The sequence below is a fragment of the Salvelinus fontinalis genome, chromosome 11, assembly GCF_029448725.1.
Source record: "Salvelinus fontinalis isolate EN_2023a chromosome 11, ASM2944872v1, whole genome shotgun sequence".
Classification (NCBI taxonomy): domain Eukaryota; kingdom Metazoa; phylum Chordata; class Actinopteri; order Salmoniformes; family Salmonidae; genus Salvelinus; species Salvelinus fontinalis.
Window position 1 is genome coordinate 19,078,201 of NC_074675.1, and position 18,475 is coordinate 19,096,675.

Sequence of the window (18,475 nt, forward strand, 5' to 3'; positions counted from 1 at the left end):
ATATCATTTTAGTCAATAAGATCTTGTATTTTATTTTTATCTTTTTGCAACGTAAGCTTAACTTTCTGAACATTCGAGACGTGTAGCCCACTTGTCATTCTAATCTCCATTGCATTAGCGTAGCCTCTTCTGTAGCCTGTCAACCATGTGTCTGTCTATCCCTGTTCTCTCCTCTCTGCACAGACCATACAAACGCTTCACACCGCGTGGCCGCGCCCACCCTAACCTGGTGGTCCCAGCCCGCACGACCCACGTGGAGTTCCAGGTCTCCGGTGGCCTCTGGAACTGCCGATCTGCGGCCAACAAGGCAGAGCTCATCTCAGCCTATGCGTCCCTCCAGTCCCTCGACTTCCTGGCACTGACGGAAACATGGCTCACCACAGATAACACTGCTACTCCTACTGCTCTCTCTTCGTCTGCCCATGTGTTCTCGCACACCCCGAGACCTTCTGGTCAGCGGGGTGGTGGCACCGGGATCCTCATCTCTCCCAAGTGGTCATTCTCTCTTTCTCCCCTTACCCATCTGTCTATCGCCTCCTTTGAATTCCATGCTGTCACAGTTACCAGCCCTTTCAAGCTTAACATCCTTATCATTTATCGCCCTCCAGGTTCCCTTGGAGAGTTCATCAATGAGCTTGATGCCTTGATAAGCTCCTTTCCTGAGGACGGCTCACCTCTCACAGTTCTGGGTGACTTTAACCTCCCCATGTCTACCTTTGACTCATTCCTCTCTGCCTCCTTCTTCCCACTCCTCTCCTCTTTTGACCTCACCCTCTCACCTTCCCCCCCTACTCACAAGGCTGGCAATACGCTTGACCTCATCTTTACTAGATGCTGTTCTTCCACTAACCTCATTGCAACTCCCCTCCAAGTCTCCGACCACTACCTTGTATCCTTTTCCCTCTCGCTCTCATCCAACACTTCCCACACTGCCCCTACTCGGATGGTATCGCGCCGTCCCAACCTCCGCTCTCTCTCCCCCGCTACTCTCTCCTCTTCCATCCTATCATCTCTTCCCTCTGCCCAAACCTTCTCCAACCTATCTCCTGATTCTGCCTCCTCAACCCTCCTCTCCTCCCTTTCTGCATCCTTTGACTCTCTATGTCCCCTATCCTCCAGGCCGGCTCGGTCCTCCCCTCCCGCTCCGTGGCTCGACGACTCATTGCGAGCTCACAGAACAGGGCTCCGGGCAGCCGAGCGGAAATGGAGGAAAACTCGCCTCCCTGCGGACCTGGCATCCTTTCACTCCCTCCTCTCTACATTTTCCTCTTCTGTCTCTGCTGCTAAAGCCACTTTCTACCACTCTAAATTCCAAGCATCTGCCTCTAACCCTAGGAAGCTCTTTGCCACCTTCTCCTCCCTCCTGAATCCTCCTCCCCCTCCCCCCCCCTCCTCCCTCTCTGCAGACGACTTCGTCAACCATTTTGAAAAGAAGGTCGACGACATCCGATCCTCGTTTGCTAAGTCAAACGACACCGCTGGTTCTGCTCACACTGCCCAACCCTGTGCTTTGACCTCTTTCTCCCCTCTCTCTCCAGATGAAATCTCGCGTCTTGTGACGGCCGGCCGCCCAACAACCTGCCCGCTTGACCCTATCCCCTCCTCTCTCCTCCAGACCATTTCCGGAGACCTTCTACCTTACCTCACCTCGCTCATCAACTCATCCTTGACCGCTGGCTACGTCCCTTCCGTCTTCAAGAGAGCGAGAGTTGCACCCCTTCTGAAAAAACCTACACTCGATCCCTCCGATGTCAACAACTACAGACCAGTATCCCTTCTTTCTTTTCTCTCCAAAACTCTTGAACGTGCCGTCCTTGGCCAGCTCTCCTGCTATCTCTCTCAGAATGACCTTCTTGATCCAAATCAGTCAGGTTTCAAGACTAGTCACTCAACTGAGACTGCTCTTCTCTGTATCACGGAGGCGCTCCGCACTGCTAAAGCTAACTCTCTCTCCTCTGCTCTCATCCTTCTAGACCTATCGGCTGCCTTCGATACTGTGAACCATCAGATCCTCCTCTCCACCCTCTCCGAGTTGGGCATCTCCGGCGCGGCCCACGCTTGGATTGCGTCCTACCTGACAGGTCGCTCCTACCAGGTGGCGTGGCGAGAATCTGTCTCCTCACCACGCGCTCTCACCACTGGTGTCCCCCAGGGCTCTGTTCTAGGCCCTCTCCTATTCTCGCTATACACCAAGTCACTTGGCTCTGTCATAACCTCACATGGTCTCTCCTATCATTGCTATGCAGACGACACACAATTAATCTTCTCCTTTCCCCCTTCTGATGACCAGGTGGCGAATCGCATCTCTGCATGTCTGGCAGACATATCAGTGTGGATGACGGATCACCACCTCAAGCTGAACCTCGGCAAGACGGAGCTGCTCTTCCTCCCGGGGAAGGACTGTCCGTTCCATGATCTCGCCATCACGGTTGACAACTCCATTGTGTCCTCCTCCCAGAGCGCTAAGAACCTTGGCGTGATCCTGGACAACACCCTGTCGTTCTCCACCAACATCAAGGCGGTGGCCCGTTCCTGTAGGTTCATGCTCTACAACATCCGCAGAGTACGACCCTGCCTCACACAGGAAGCGGCGCAGGTCCTAATCCAGGCACTTGTCATCTCCCGTCTGGATTACTGCAACTCGCTGTTGGCTGGGCTCCCTGCCTGTGCCATTAAACCCCTACAACTCATCCAGAACGCCGCAGCCCGGCTGGTGTTCAACCTTCCCAAGTTCTCTCACGTCACCCCGCTCCTCCGCTCTCTCCACTGGCTTCCAGTTGAAGCTCGCATCCGCTACAAGACCATGGTGCTTGCCTACGGAGCTGTGAGGGGAACGGCACCTCAGTACCTTCAGGCTCTGATCAGGCCCTACACCCAAACAAGGGCACTGCGTTCATCCACCTCTGGCCTGCTCGCCTCCCTACCACTGAGGAAGTACAGTTCCCGCTCAGCCCAGTCAAAACTGTTCGCTGCTCTGGCACCCCAATGGTGGAACAAACTCCCTCACGACGCCAGGACAGCGGAGTCAATCACCACCTTCCGGAGACACCTGAAACCCCACCTCTTCAAGGAATACCTAGGATAAAGCAATCCTTCTGCCCCCCCCCCCCCCCCCCCCCCTTAAAAGATCTAGATGCACTATTGTAAAGTGGCTGTTCCACTGGATGTCATAAGGTGAATGCACCAATTTGTAAGTCGCTCTGGATAAGAGCGTCTGCTAAATGACTTAAATGTAAATGTAAATGTAAGACATCTACATCATTAATCCCCAGCCTTTATGCTAGGCTGCTAAAAGCTTCAATGCTACACAAGTAACAGTGTGTCTTTAATGGGGCAGCAGTGTGTCTAATGGAGTATAAACAGGACCATGTTGGCTCATGTGTCAGACAGCTGCACTGACTACAACATCAGGTCCACTGAGCAAGGAGCAGCTGGGAAAGTGTCATTAGCTTAGTTTAGCTAAGCAGTAATAAGATGTGTGCAATCGAGTCTTATCCATTTCCTTCACTACCGTGGGCCTTCTCTGACGCTTCCTAGCATGGAATCAGATGACCTAGTTACTACAGACATTGTCTCTTTGTTGGGGTTCAATACCAAAACTAACACGCCATAATCATGATTGTCCAACTGTTGACTGTTGCTTCCAATCAACTCTGTTTACAAATAAGTATCAGTCGGCCATTAAATCTTAGCGCTAATCCAGGCACACTATTTATTTAACTGCGGGTGACCAGGTCTCCAATACTACAGCAACAACAGGAAGACCAACCCCCATTGATTTCAGATAAGTGAAAAGAACCATTAGATGGGCCGGGGTCGTATCGATCGTGATGACCGTTTCCGCGCCTTTTGATGATGCGAGTGAGGTCAGAGGGTCGTTGAAGGATGAGGAGAACGGAGGGAGGAGCAGAGTGATTGCTTTAAATGTGACAACAATGATCACTCCCATGGCGAATGCAACTATCTCAGATCAATGTGGTGCATTTTGCAGAGATAGTAAGATGAATAGTCCATCACCATCAGTAAGACCGCTCGGAAGGTTACAGTGTTTACAACACAAGATGTACATGTTGTTGATTTAGTTTGCTGTAGTAGCGGGACAATCTCGTGGACAGTTACCATTGCAATCTTCTTCTCCTATACTTGTAAACAAGGAAATGACACACACACACAAGCGCTTCGTCACCGGAGTGTGAGGGCTGTGTGGGGGAGGAACGAGGCGAGATGCTGGACACACTGCTGAGTTAATGTAAGGAGATGGAAGAGTAGAGATGTTAGACAAGCCTTAACCTGCACAGCTTTGATGGATACTGATGGCTGACGTGAGCTAGGGCTTTGGTTAACGCTTTAGGCATTAGTGTTATTGTATCAGTGTGTGTGTGTGTGTGTGTGTGTGTGTGTGTGTGTGTGTGTGTGTGTGTGTGTGTGTGTGTGTGTGTGTGTGTGTGTGTGTGTGAGATAAGAGATGCATAATGCAAATGGAATTTGACATTTTGGCAGCATTGGTGTACACTCTCCCACTCTGTCATGTAGAGACGAGAGAAAAAAAACAAAGGTTACAGCTGGATAACCTCGGTCCTCCAGAGGGATGTCTCTCTCTCTCTGTGTGTGTGTGTTAATCTTTGAATTTCCAACGCTAGACTTTCCAGATATCCAATGCTAAATGGATAGCATGTCTTTAGCATGTAAACACAATGCCAAGACGTTAATCTGCTGTTAAGCACTCTGCCCTCTTATATTGTCTCTGTATCTCCATTGCTCTCGAAACACACACACTATCCTGCCATCTCTTGCCTAGGTGACTTGTGGGTTGCAGTGCCAGTGGCTTAGCTCCTGGTTTCAGTGTCTGTGTGGAGGTGCAGTGATCTGAACTGGCAAGTGAAGGATGACTAAACTCTCTTAAGGCCCTTAGCTGAGACAAAGAGGAGTGGACAGGACAGAGAGGAGAGGGCCTAAGCCTCTTTCCTCTCGAATGACTCTCTCTCTCTCTCTTACTCATTCTCTCCATCTCGCTTACTCACTCTGTCTCTCAAAGTTAAACCAGGACACACACGTGAAATAAGGGAGAGAGAAAGAGAGAGGAGAAAGCCAAACCTCCACTCTCATAAACAACAGTGAGAGAAGAGAGAAATAGCCTGGTAAAACTCTTTCATAAGAGAAAGAGGAGGAAGGTAAAAACAGCCCACTTCAGAGGAGACTGACGGATTCAGAATAACAAGCTCTGAGAACCTGACCCACATACAATGACCGGGGAAGGGTCGACCGGAAGAGAGAGCGAGATATATATGGAAAGATAGATATGGAGAGGTGGAGGGTCTGAAAAAGGAGGAGGGCGTGATGAAGGAAGAGGAGATACTAATCAAGTTAGTATCTGAAGGGAGAGAGGGGACACTATGCAAGTTAGTATCTGAAGGGAGAGAGGGGACACTATGCAAGTTAGTATCTGAAGGGAGAGAGGGGACACTATGCAAGTTAGTATCTGAAGGGAGAGAGGGGACACTATGCAAGTTAATATCTGAAGGGAGAGAGGGGACACTATGCAAGTTAGTATCTGAAGGGAGAGAGGGGACACTATGCAAGTTAGTATCTGAAGGGAGAGAGGGGACACTATGCAAGTTAGTATCTGAAGGGAGAGAGGGGACACTATGCAAGTTAGTAACTGAAGGGAGAGAGGGGACACTATACAAGTTAGTATCTGAAGGGAGAGAGGGGACACTATGCAAGTTAGTATCTGAAGGTAGAGAGAGTTGTACACCCCTACATGGGATTCAGTTGGTGGAGTTTACCTGCGGCTGCTGTATCGGGGTCCCTGCCTTGGCGGTCAGCCTCTAGCCATTGGTACAAAGCTATGGTGGAGGCACATGCAGAAAAGGGACAGAGGAAACAAACAAAAAACAGCCCATGTCAAAACAAACGTGAAAAAAGCACACAAAAGCAAAATGAATCAATGATTAAAGCACGATGAATGAGACAAGCATGAACATGAAATGTAAGTCGGACACATCAAAACAGAACATGGCATCATGGGAAAAAACATGGCAAGTCCCAATAGTCTCAAAACACTTCCTTTCCTTCACGACCACTGATCCGACAACATTTGATGGGTATAAGCAATACATTATCAATCTATCCAGATCTTATATGTATCAGTGGTTGTGAAGGAGAAGAGACACGCTGGAGAGGCAGGTGTGTGAGAGTACTGGGGACAGACAGAGTAAATGTATTAGCATGTTGCAGTGACAGTGTGACATGATGGCGCAGAGGGTGCAGTGGCTTATGGCTTATCGTTAGTTAGTTAGTGAGCAGCAGGCTGTCTGGCTGCGGGCTGCAGACTGGACCGTGTCATTAGAATGACATTCCCTGGCAACGTCAAAGCAGAAGCAGCCTGCACAAACCCCAGACCTGTGGTGTAGCAGAACTCACAGCTTCAACCAAGAACCACCATACATTTTATTTCCTGAAGATTTCCTGAATATACCATGACATAGACTGACCAGGTGAATCCAGACGAAAGATATGATCCTTTATTGATGTCACTTGTTAAATCCACTTCAATCAGTGTAGATGAAGTGGATTTAACGGCTTAAAAATCCTTCTTCAACCTTTGAGACAATTGAGACATTGAATGGCACACACACACAATCCGAGGGTGAATGGGCAAGACAAAATATTGAATATTTGAACAGGGTATGGTAGTAGGTGCCAGGCGCACCGTGTGTCCAAGAACTGCAATGCTGCTGGATATTTCATGCTCAACAGTTTCCAGTGTGTATCAAGAATGGTCCACCACCCAAAGAACATCCAGCCAACTTGACAACTGTGGGAAGCATTAGAGTCAACATGGGCCAGCATCCCTGTGGAACACCTCCGACACCTTGTAGAGTCCATACCCCGACAAATCCAGGCTGTTCTGAGGGCAAAAGGGGGGGGTGCAACTCAATATTAGGAAGTTGTTCCTGTTTGGTATACGCAGTGCACACACTCACACGCCAGAAACGGCACCATCTCGAATCTCACACTATCAAACATTCTCTCACACAAACATGCCTAAATCATGCATGCACACTGCACAGCCCAGTCTCTCCTATTCCAAGCAGAGTCATTCAGAGCCATAGGTCTGCAGATAAAAGGCCCTAGCTAAGTCATTAAACCTCTCCCAGACGACTGACTGACTGACTAAGCCACAGACCTCTGACTGTCTCTCATGTCCAACCAGGTCAATGATCAGAGTGGAGCCACCGGTGTGTGTTTGTGTGTGTGTTGTCTCTCACTGAAGGGATCGGCCCTGAAAACCCGAGCTCCACAAACACACAAGCCCAGGAGACTGAAGGGTCATTATGGTGAGTATGACACAGCGTCTCTCTCTCTCTGCCAGACTTTGATTATAGCACAGCAATACAGCAGCACATTGTGTTCACTGGCCAGGTGTGTGTGCGGGGGCTGTATAATGACAGACCCTGAGGTTAGCACTTTCTGGACCATACTCCTCCCTGTTGTACAGCTTTATGACAGCAGCACAGGGCTCTGTTAAGACATTAAAGCAGTCACTATCATTACTCCAACCCTGACTCTGCAACACTCACATGGAGATCACACACACACACACACTACAGCATGTTCGCATACAGGCAGGCACACGCCAACCGAATACCTCTATATCGTTGTAACATAATGCCATAGCATTTATCATATTTGTAGGCTGCAATCTAGGCACTTTCTATCTCTCCCTCCCTCTCCCCCTCTATGTCCTTGTCCTTCTCTGCTGCGGACACATTCTTTATCCCAGTCTCTATTTACAGAGTAAACTGTCATGAATCTGCTTTGTAAACAGCTTCAGATCTGTTGTGTTGATGTCTGTTGTAACTGAACTGGAAGAGGATTTATATAGAATGATGCTGATGAACTGGGATAAGAGAAGATAAGTGTCCTCGTGGGCGCGCGCACACACACACACACTACACACTGTGAGAAACACACACACAGTGAGAAACACACACACACTACACACTGTGAGAAACACACGCACAGTGAGAAACACACACACACTACACACTGTGAGAAACACACGCACAGTACACACAGTGAGAAACACACACACACTACACACTGTGAGAAACACACACACAGTACACACAGTGAGAAACACACACACACTACACACAGTGAGAAACACACACACACAAAAAAACACAAAGGGGAGGCCTGTCTGTAACTGATGGTGACCTTCAGGTGTGTGTGTCTGCCAGGCCACTGTGTGTGTCAGTCAGCACCACACTGTGTGGTGTTACATGGGGCAGGGCTCATGCATGCACACTCACAGAAACGTACACACATATACGCAGACAGAGATGCACGCTCACATGGATACACACTTGCAGAAACGTGCGCAGACAAAATTGATCTGTTGTCCCCAATACAAAGCTAGTTGTGAGTGATTGTACTGATTAGAAATGATATGAGGATCAATGTGCAGCAGTATTAAGCGGATTACCCATCGGGCTGGAATGAGTTACGGGGTCCTATTGGGATTCTACTGGGAGACCAGGCTCAATGAAAACCAATCTCAATTAGTTGACTGTTTTGTCATTAGGCTGTTGGTCGACAGAGATTGTTTGAGTTGAGCAGTAACAAATAAATATATATATATATATTTCTAGGCCTCCGCATATATATATGCTCCCATCTCAGTGAACTAATCCATTGCGGAGGCCTAGAAAAAGCCAATATGTTTGATCCAAAAATGTGGTAGGAGGCGCCATATGGAGGGTGTGACGTAAATGCGGAGCCTACAGAGGTATGCAGAGGGCAAATCAAGGTCATCGCCATGTGCCTCCAAAATGTTGTAACGATGTGGAGGGCTCTGTATAGCTCCACATTGACATGATTTGTTGACGGTAGGTGGGGGCGGTGCATCCTGTATAAACACAAACTCAGGTCCTCGACAACAGCTCTGCAAAGCGCAAGAAGTATGAACGCCCTGACTTATGCTGAGGCCATAATCACCCTAAATGCTGCATGGCCAATGCAGACGTCAGATTGACCATGCGCACAGATGCACAATGCACTTCTCTCTCCAGAATGCGCTCTCTCCTGCCAATGTGCGCACATTCACTGTTTCACAACTTCCTTGTGTGAATTGTTTGCATTTGATTTGTCAGTGTATATCAATTCCCCCATTACCACCAGTCGTACATTTATTAAATTACTTGTCATTTCTAATCTACGTTTGTACTTTGGTTACGGTAATTTATTTTAATGCGTTCAATATTATTATTCCAGTCTACGTGTTCTCATTGTCGGAGTGGAAACATTGTTTGCGGGGGAAACAACCAATGCTACACTTGGTTTATTTCATTACATTTACGAGTTTTGATTATTTAGTCAGTGTCTTGTTTGGAGAGCTCGTGTCAGTGTTGAGTAAGGATGCGCACGCGTAGAAGTAGGCCTATAGGCTACCTGGGCTGCGCGCAAATGTAGGCATAGCGATGTGCTCATTTGGGGATCTGATAGGTTTTCTGATTGGCTTAAAGCACCACCACTAACGACCTGTGGAGCTTCTCAAAGTAATGTTTTCTTCACCTCAAACAGCAGGCAAACAAAGTCTGTTTTTACATCCATTGAGAATCACAATAGTTCCTCAATGTATTTGAAACATCTTCCCAGCGCTCCCCCTTTCGATAACCACTCAGCGTGCGATTTATAGCATATTCATATTTAATCAGGATATTTTCTACCTGCAGGCTGCAATATTTTTATTTGTTGGCTTCAGGTAGGCTATTTTCACATAGTTGGCAATGGCAATAGAAGTTACTTTTTAGGTTTGTATCATTTTCATTTAGATTTGGATAGAATTTTTTATAAAACCACATGACAATGACTGAGATCAAGACATTATTATAAATTAAATGAAACTGTTTCATAAAAATGTGCATACGAAAAGCATAACTGGCATGCAGATCGGTAGAAATGGTAAGATAAATTAGCATTCCACATGAGAAATGTTGCCAACTCCTTGTGTAGCCTATTACCAGCCATTAGGAGCTGGAGGAGAATAGTTGGGTCAGGTTAAGGTTTGCATATAGTTGATTTTATTTAAAAAACACATAGGGTGTGTATATATGAAAAAGTACACGTTTCAACATGTCAACCAATCGATTGGTCAAAAGAACAGACGGGTTTTGGTCGACCAAGATTTTTTTTTAGTCGGGACAGCCCTAGCACACACATATGTACAAACAGGCAAGCGGATAAATATTGTGTGAGTGTGTCCTGTTCCTTCACGTGAGAAGTGGAACCGTGACCACAGCTAACGGGATTAAACACAGCATGCAGATTCATTTAGACTCACAGACTAGATAACAGCTCAGTCGCCCGCTACACTGACAATAGACACACACACGCAGACAAACACAAAGTAATAAACTGAGGAGAAAGCCTCAGAAACTTGTCCGTCTGTGACTGAAGCGATAACACAAACAATCCCGTAATCACACTCAACCTGCCATCACTCGAACGCACACTTACTCCTGGGAACAAAGAGCTCATTTTAGTTCAAAATAGCAGCTACACTTATTCAACGTCACATCAACTACATGTTTTCACAGTTTATTTTCCTCTTCAAAGTCAGAGGGAGGAGAGCAGGGACATCCCCTCATCTCCCGTAGTCCAGACAGAGTGTCTGGTTGCCATGTCAACCCCTAGAACAGGGAAAACAGTTAGTCTCACCAGAGCAGTCCCATTAAAAGTGAAGAGCAGCAGTCTAGATACATAGTACAACGCCAAGGCTATATTACCTCTGAGGAAAACCCTCCAGCACACTGCCAAACGGTCTGCTCATTCCAAAAAAAGATATGTTCATTTTTTTTTTTTTTTTAATCAGAGGAGGCCACAGCTTGTGTGTGATGTCTTAATTTCTTGTTCTTTTTATACTTTTCGATTTTGTGTGTATAGTTATTGTATTGCTAGATATTGCTGCACTGTTGGAGCTCGAGGCATAAAATGAGCACCTGCGATAACATCTGCGAAACTGTGTATGCAACCAATAAACTTTGATTTCTATATTGCACTCTTTATCTCCCCTTCCGTCATTCTCTCTCTCTGTCATTCCCTCCCTCTCTCTGTCTCTTGTTCTCTCTCACACACAATTTCTTGATCTTTCTCTCTCGCGCTCCCCTTTGTTCTTCCACTCTCTCAGACACAAAGGACACAGTGCAGATTGAATCACACACCTGTTCACCAGAGTTTTTCCTGTTGTTCTTTACGTTGAGCCCCCTTGTTTTCCACTATACCTTCATGTCACATGGAGTCACCGAAAGTTACAGCTCGCTCTCTTTCTGTGCTCCTGTTGCTCATAGAGAGATTGACGCTTGGGGACATTCAGTGAAGCTAGTTCAGCAAGCTAACCTCGCACGGTGAGTAACCTTGCATGAGCATGGGTGAACTCAATACAATCCAAATCACAATTCATATCTGCTTTATATACACCCTAAGATAACACACCCCATCTCCCTCCATCCCCCAGTCTCTTACTGGCTATTATACTGTAGTAGTGGTTGGCAGTCTATAGCTGTCCATCTCTTTAATGTCAGGCAGTTCATCAACCGCTCTGATCCAGGGCTGGGCAGTGTTCATCAGATCTCACTATGGTCCATAAACCTGGGAGACCATTACATCACAAGTCCTGTAAAACAATACATGTACAAGTGTATGCGTGTGTGTCTGTTGGAACCTTCTACCTCAAAGAGCAACCAGCTGAGGAGGAAGATTGTTACTGTTTAATGAAGCGCACACACACACACACACACACACACACACAGAAAGGGGAAGAACAATAAGTGACAGTATGACCTTTGATACAGAGCGATAAGAAGGGAAAAAACACGAGATTCATCATAGTGTTCCCCCTGCTGTCACAGTGTGACAGGTCGACTGAAGTTCAGAGGTGGGAGGTCAAAGGGGGCAGATAAAGACAGTGGATGTTCCACACCATTCCTGAGGACAGCCTGTGATTTGTCTCTGTATAGCACACAACAGGGGGAGCTGTGCATGTATTATAAAATACCATCATGATAATCTACTACACTGGAATGTGTAACAGAGATGCATGGATGTATAATTGAGGAGCACAAAAGAGACATGGGATATAATACATTGAAATCCTACATCCATTTGAGCTCTGATCAGTCAACGCAAGCCAAAACCAAGCCAAAACCATGCCTTCTACTCTGTGTGTGTGTGTGTTTGACAATGTGTGTGTACGATATTTGATATTTGGGCCAATGCCAGACGGTGATCAAAGCAGTCCGACCTAGGACTCACGGTAATTGACATCAACATGTTTAAGGCGCCTTTTGAACATCGACATTTTAAAAAGACAAATAAATCCATTTAATATCATATATTTAATATCACCGTCACAATAAAATCTATTATTTATTTAGTTGTGATAGGCCTATAAACCTGGGAATGTCTTAGAGAACCACAAGTACTGCATGATGTGACTAATAAAGGCATGCGCTCTGATGGTTGCTCTTCCAGCGGACAGACAGAGACAATTCCATTGCTGCTCTGCTTGTGTAGTAAGAAGGTTAGAGGATATTTAATCAATGGAAAATGACAGAATTAAAAGTGAAATGAGAAAGAAAGGCTACAACGACCAAAAGCCAACAGGTAGGCTGCTATTTACACTATAATCTGAATGGCGTTGTTGTTATGTGTAGGATAACTGTAGGATGGTGAGAAGTCATTATGGCTAGCCTCAATTAGCCTAGTTAGCTAGCTTCTCTCGGTTTGATTCAGTCAAGACAGGTAGTACTCTGTAATCAGAAGGGATGACAAATAACAAGCAAGTAGTTAATCTAGCGCGAGTCAACAGAAGTTGCAGTCTCTCCCTCCATCCTGTGTGTTTCTCACACACACACACACACACACACACACACACACACACACACACACACACACACACACACACACACACACACACACACACACACACACACACACACACACACAGGGCCTCTACACCCTAACAGCTGCTCGCTCTTTGCCTTTTGAAACAGGACCTCTAACTCCCATCACCATTTGTCCTCATTCAGAATATTCAAATTCAAATCATGAAGTGTTTAGAGAGTGATTATAGGGACACTAGAGCGCTTGGTACCAGGCCATTAACGAGGGCCGTTAGCCAGTTTGGTAGGCTACCCATCAGCGCCAGTCATTTGCGCAGTTTTGGATTGGGATTACCGTGACCAGCGGTCACAGGAAATTTGTCTGCGGTCATGACTGCTGATGCGGAGGTAATACGTTCACCGCAACAGCCCTAGTCAGAGCCAGACCCGAACACCTGACAGACAGAACGTGAGCCGACCACAGACCAAGGATTTGGATGGAGTAGTGCAGAGGAGCACACACAGGTTACCATCTCAAACACTCATAAGTGACAACACCTTTAAAACAAGACAAGTAGCCTCCCTTATTCAGGAACTTCTGAAAGTGTCATTTTCACACCTATCTACCGGTAATTGTGATGAGCTGAATTCCATTGACAGGTATGAAGTCATGGAACTCTATCCAATGTGTTCATTCATTTCATGGCCTATCAAAGGCGGCAAAAGCCATTCTCTCTCCGACACACTCTCGCATTCCTTCTCTTTCCTACCTACCTCTCTCTCTCTCTCTCTCCCACTCTATTCCTTCCCTCCTCTTTCTCCCAACCTCTCCCTCTCATATTGTCCCTCCATGACACACATTATCATTTGCGGTAATTATTTCCATCCATAAACAACTAAAGCCACACACACGCGCACATATTCTCCTTCATTACGAGGGAGACCCCATCTCCCGCTTCAGCATCAGCACCCAAAACACTGGCCAATTACAGCAGCTCATCTATACAATCAGAAAGTCTCATTCACACCCGTCACTATGCACACACACACACACACACACACACACACACACACACACACACACACACACAGTAGCTCCAGACGGTGATGTATAATACATGTGGTGTATTCAGCAGGCTGGGCTGCAGGGTGTTCATACGTGCTATACTGAGGGAGACTATAGTAGACAATACATGCAGCTGGGGATGGCAGCCACATAGAATGACTGAGGCTTTGTTGCCATGACAGAGGTAGCGTCTGTTAGATGTGGCTGTAGCCAGTGTGTGTGTGTGTGTGTGTGTGTGTGTGTGTGTCTGTCTCTGTGTGGCTGTAGCCATTGTGTGTGTGTGTGTGTCTGTCTCTGTGTGTGTACGTGCATGTCTGTATATGCATGCATGCGTGTGTCATTGGGATGAATCAGCTCTGTGGGATCATAGCAGACAGAGTTGCTTTGTGGATGGTTGACAACAGTCTGTCCCGATCGTCTCCCAGCCCTGACAGAGACGGGAGCCAGCACTATGAATGGATAGATGTGACATTCTGCAGTAGGGTCCATCATGACAGACAATCCCATTGGCTTCTAGACTTTAACTTCAAAAAGCATCTCCATATCAGAGTGTCTCCTGAATACATTATGCCACTATCATCAGTGAATGAAGCCTGTAAAATGACAAAGTAGGAACAAAGAATTCCTAGGACAAAATATGAGATATGTACAGGTTGTAAAATGAAAAAGATAAAGCTTTAAGTCACGATTTAAGACTAATACAATTGCAAGACTAATAAAATGGTATGATTATAGCTAGTAACATGTCATGATTTGGCTAATATTTTCCTGCCCCAGCTAGGAACAGTAGCTCAGTGTTAAAAGTTAACTGTGCTGCCTCCTGCAGTGCTGGCCCTGTTCCCATTGGCCCATTGGGCTTCTGAACACATTCCAGTATGCACCAGACCAGCACCTGTTCAGGCTGGGCACTGGGCCTAGTCAGGATACACACACACGCACATACACACTAATGAACACACAGTCACACACACACACACACACACACACACACACATATATATACAGAGATGCAAAGACAGGCGAATGAAGCCACACTTTCTCATACCCGATCATGTACAATGCACTTACACACACAACTCTTCCCCCATAACCTCCAACCACACCACCCACAGTGCTGAACCCACCCACCCAAGACTGGCAGTGCAACAGTGCTGAACCCACCCATCCAAGACTGGCAGTGCAACAGTGCTGAACCCACCCATCCAAGACTGGCAGTGCAACAGTGCTGAACCCACCCATCCAAGACTGGCAGTGCAACAGTGCTGAACCCACCCATCCAAGACTGGCAGTGCAACAGTGCTGAACCCACCTATCCAAGACTGGCAGTGCAACAGTGCTGGACCCACCCAACCAAGACTGGCAGTGCAACAGTGCTGGACCCACCCAACCAAGACTGGCAGTGCTACAGTGCTGGACTCACCCAACCAAGACTGGCAGTGCTACAGTGCTGGACCCACCCAACCAAGACTGGCAGTGCTACAGTGCTGAACCCACCCAACCAAGACTGGCAGTGCTACAGTGCTGAACCCACCCATCCAAGACTGGCAGTGCTACAGTGCTGAACCCACCCAACCAAGACTGGCAGTGCTACAGTGCTGAACCCACCCAACCAAGACTGGCAGTGCTACAGTGCTGTCCCCACCCAACCAAGACTGGCAGTGCTACAGTGCTGAACCCACCCATCCAAGAGACTGGCAGTGCAACAGTGCTGGACCCACCCAACCAAGACTGGCAGTGCTACAGTGCTGGACTCACCCAACCAAGACTGGCAGTGCTACAGTGAAACCAGCAATAGAGCAGCACCACATCTGTTTCCTGGCAACAAGATAAACGGGTAGGGGGCAGGGTCGTCACCTTGTAGTCTCTTAATTATCATGAATGATCTTTACATGAGGGGTCTTGATGTGCTGGGCCGGATGTGTGTGTGGGAGAGTGTGAGACAAGAACAGCGTGTGCATGAATACGTTGGTGTGAGTGTACATCTGCTTTCTGCTTGCTTGTTTGTCAATGGCAGCGTGTGTGTGTGTGTGTGTGTTGTCACAATCGTCATGTGTCACAGCCCAGATTAGCCTGGCTCTGATGGCCCTATTCAGCACTCTATTGGCCCGAGTACGGTGCTGTCACCACTCAGTCATTCTCTCAGCCACTGCTTTGTCCCCTCTCTCCATGAGGGGGAGAGAAGAGAGGGAGGGAGGGAGGACAGGGCTAAAACGGAGGGAAAGAGAAATGCGAGCCTGGGTTAGTGGGAGGAGGGTGAGGAGAAGGCGAGAGAAAAGAAGGGGGAAAGGAGCTGGTGTGTGGACGACTCATTTCTATTCAGGCACATGCACCACTCTCCCAGGGGTCCTTCGTTGAGCCAGGTTGAGTTATCCCAGCTTAATGACTCACTGTAACATGATCCTATGACAGGTCAGTTAGAAGGTGTTGCTGATCCCTATGCTAAATGTGGAGGTGTAGCCGAGGACGGGAGTGAGTGCAGGTGCAGCTTAATAAACACTGTTTCGACTATAGGTATACCAATCATCACAAAACAAAGGAGAGAACAACCCATTAATCAACATAAGACGCATTTCCACACCCTGTAATAACTGATGGATCTGAACAAAACAGAGGGGAAAATATGGCCCACATGTTTGTGATGTGGGATTTAGGAGGGGGGGGGGGAAAGGCTTCTGCAACAGATCTTTCATCCCTGCTAAGCTGGGTTCACCACAGTGGAACCTGTCCAACATTCTTTCCCCATGACACAACAGCATCATCAGCCCTGCTCGTTTAGGAGAGAGAGGGGAGGGGAGAGAAAGATGGAGCTTTAAAAGTATTGTGAAAAAAAAAGAAAGATCGATACAGTTACAAATCTGTGTATTATTTTTGACGATATATCGTATCGCTTTGGCAACGACACAATATTATTTTGGCGCTAGTTTACTGTAGCTGCACCAACAATAGCTTGTTCTCCATCTTCGTTTTAAATAGGGAGGGAACTGACAAGGTAAAAATGTGTCGTTCTGCTCCTGAGCAAGGCAGTTGACCCACTGTTCCCCGGGCGCCGAAGACGTGGATGTTGATTAAGGCAGCCCCCCCCACCTCTCTGATTCAGAGGGGTTGGGTTAAATGCGGAAGGCACATTTCAGTTGAAGGCATTCAATTGTCCATCTGACTAGGTATCCCCCCCCCCCATTCCCAATTCGCTTTTTCAGCACTTTTATTTCCATGACTGATCAAAACTTGTTTTCTCAGGGCTCTCTGCAACAGACACGGTGAGCAGTATGTTTAACCCAAAAATCACAGTATTGAATCGCAATACATATAGAATTGTGAGAATCACAATACATATCGCATTGGCACCTCAGTTAATGTGATAATATTGTATTGTGAGGACCCTAGTAATTCCAGCCCTACTTTAGAGGAAGATACAGAACAGAGAAACCTTAAAGTTGATACTCCATTGCTCCACAGCTACACCACTGTAATTCATGGTGGTTGCAGCACAGTTTCAGACAATTTCAGTTTCAGACACCGATTCTTCCCCTATAAACAAAGTTACGAGACTATTTTGCATAATGACAGGCCTGTTACTCTTGCATCTTGCCCCAGATGGCAGGTACATGCAACTGGGATTAGGATTTCCCAGCATGCTGGCGGCTGTAACACCGTGCGAGGGGCGGTACAGGCTGTTTCAGGAGTGATACACGGATATAAATAAAAGTAAGACACTCCAGGAGGGGTTTAGCACTGCAGGGCAACATCACTGGAGTCTGAGACACACACACAGGCAGTCCTGTGTTTGTCAGCGGTGCACTGGGGAGTGAACATGAAGCAGGAGATAGACAGAAAACATCTACCCATCCTGGAAGTGATACCTGATGAAAAGGGGAAACAAACTGACCTGTGGAGAAAACTGTAGTAGGACGGCTATTAGCTACCTGTCCTAATTATGTTTTGAGGGCAGGAGAAACTTATAATTAAGCAATTGAATGGGGGCAATACTAACAGCTGTTTTCATGGTAGCAGTGCAATAACAAGGGGGTGAAAACGATGACGATGACGACTGGTCTGAGCTTACTCGGTGTCCACCAAGCTGAGTGTATTCAGGTGGCCAGGTGTTCCTCTAGAAGAGTCACCTGGGTTCAGTAGGTTCATGTAGGGTTCATATAAAACGTTCATGTAGGTTCATCCAAATGTTTATTTCCACAGGGGTCGAAGACAGCTGCAGTAGAGTGCAGCCTGACTGACCCAGCCTCCTGTCGAAAGACAGAGCGAGGAGAAAGGAGAGAGCCTGCCAGGAGGAGAGAACACCGAAGAGGGAGGGGGGAATTGTTGGACTGAGAAATACAGAGAGCAAGCAAGTGAAATGGCAGATGGAATGTGAAAGAAAAAGAAAGAGGGAGCGAGAGAGCCTTAGAGGACGAGCCCAGAGCAAAAGGAGACCAGAATGAGGGAGTGTGTGGATGAAAATGTCAGAGGGATAGACGTAGGGAGAACAAAGGAGAGTGAGTGAAAGCGAAAGAGAGAGATAAAGAAG

General features: G+C 47.1%; 1 protein-coding gene across 8 annotated transcripts in view; it reads right to left on the reverse strand.

Annotated features, from left to right (window-relative positions):
* LOC129865233 (DENN domain-containing protein 5B-like) overlaps window positions 1-18,475 on the reverse strand; it is a 78,059-nt gene that overhangs the window by 34,954 nt on the left and 24,630 nt on the right. For 4 of the 8 annotated variants that reach the window (XM_055937837.1, XM_055937840.1, XM_055937838.1 and 1 more), the window contains exon 2: window positions 5,787-5,846. The exons of the other annotated variants lie outside the window; for them this stretch is intronic. In XM_055937837.1, the coding sequence (XP_055793812.1) occupies window positions 5,787-5,846 (60 nt within the window). The remainder of the gene's footprint in view (window positions 1-5,786; window positions 5,847-18,475) is intronic. 8 annotated transcript variants of the gene reach the window in all.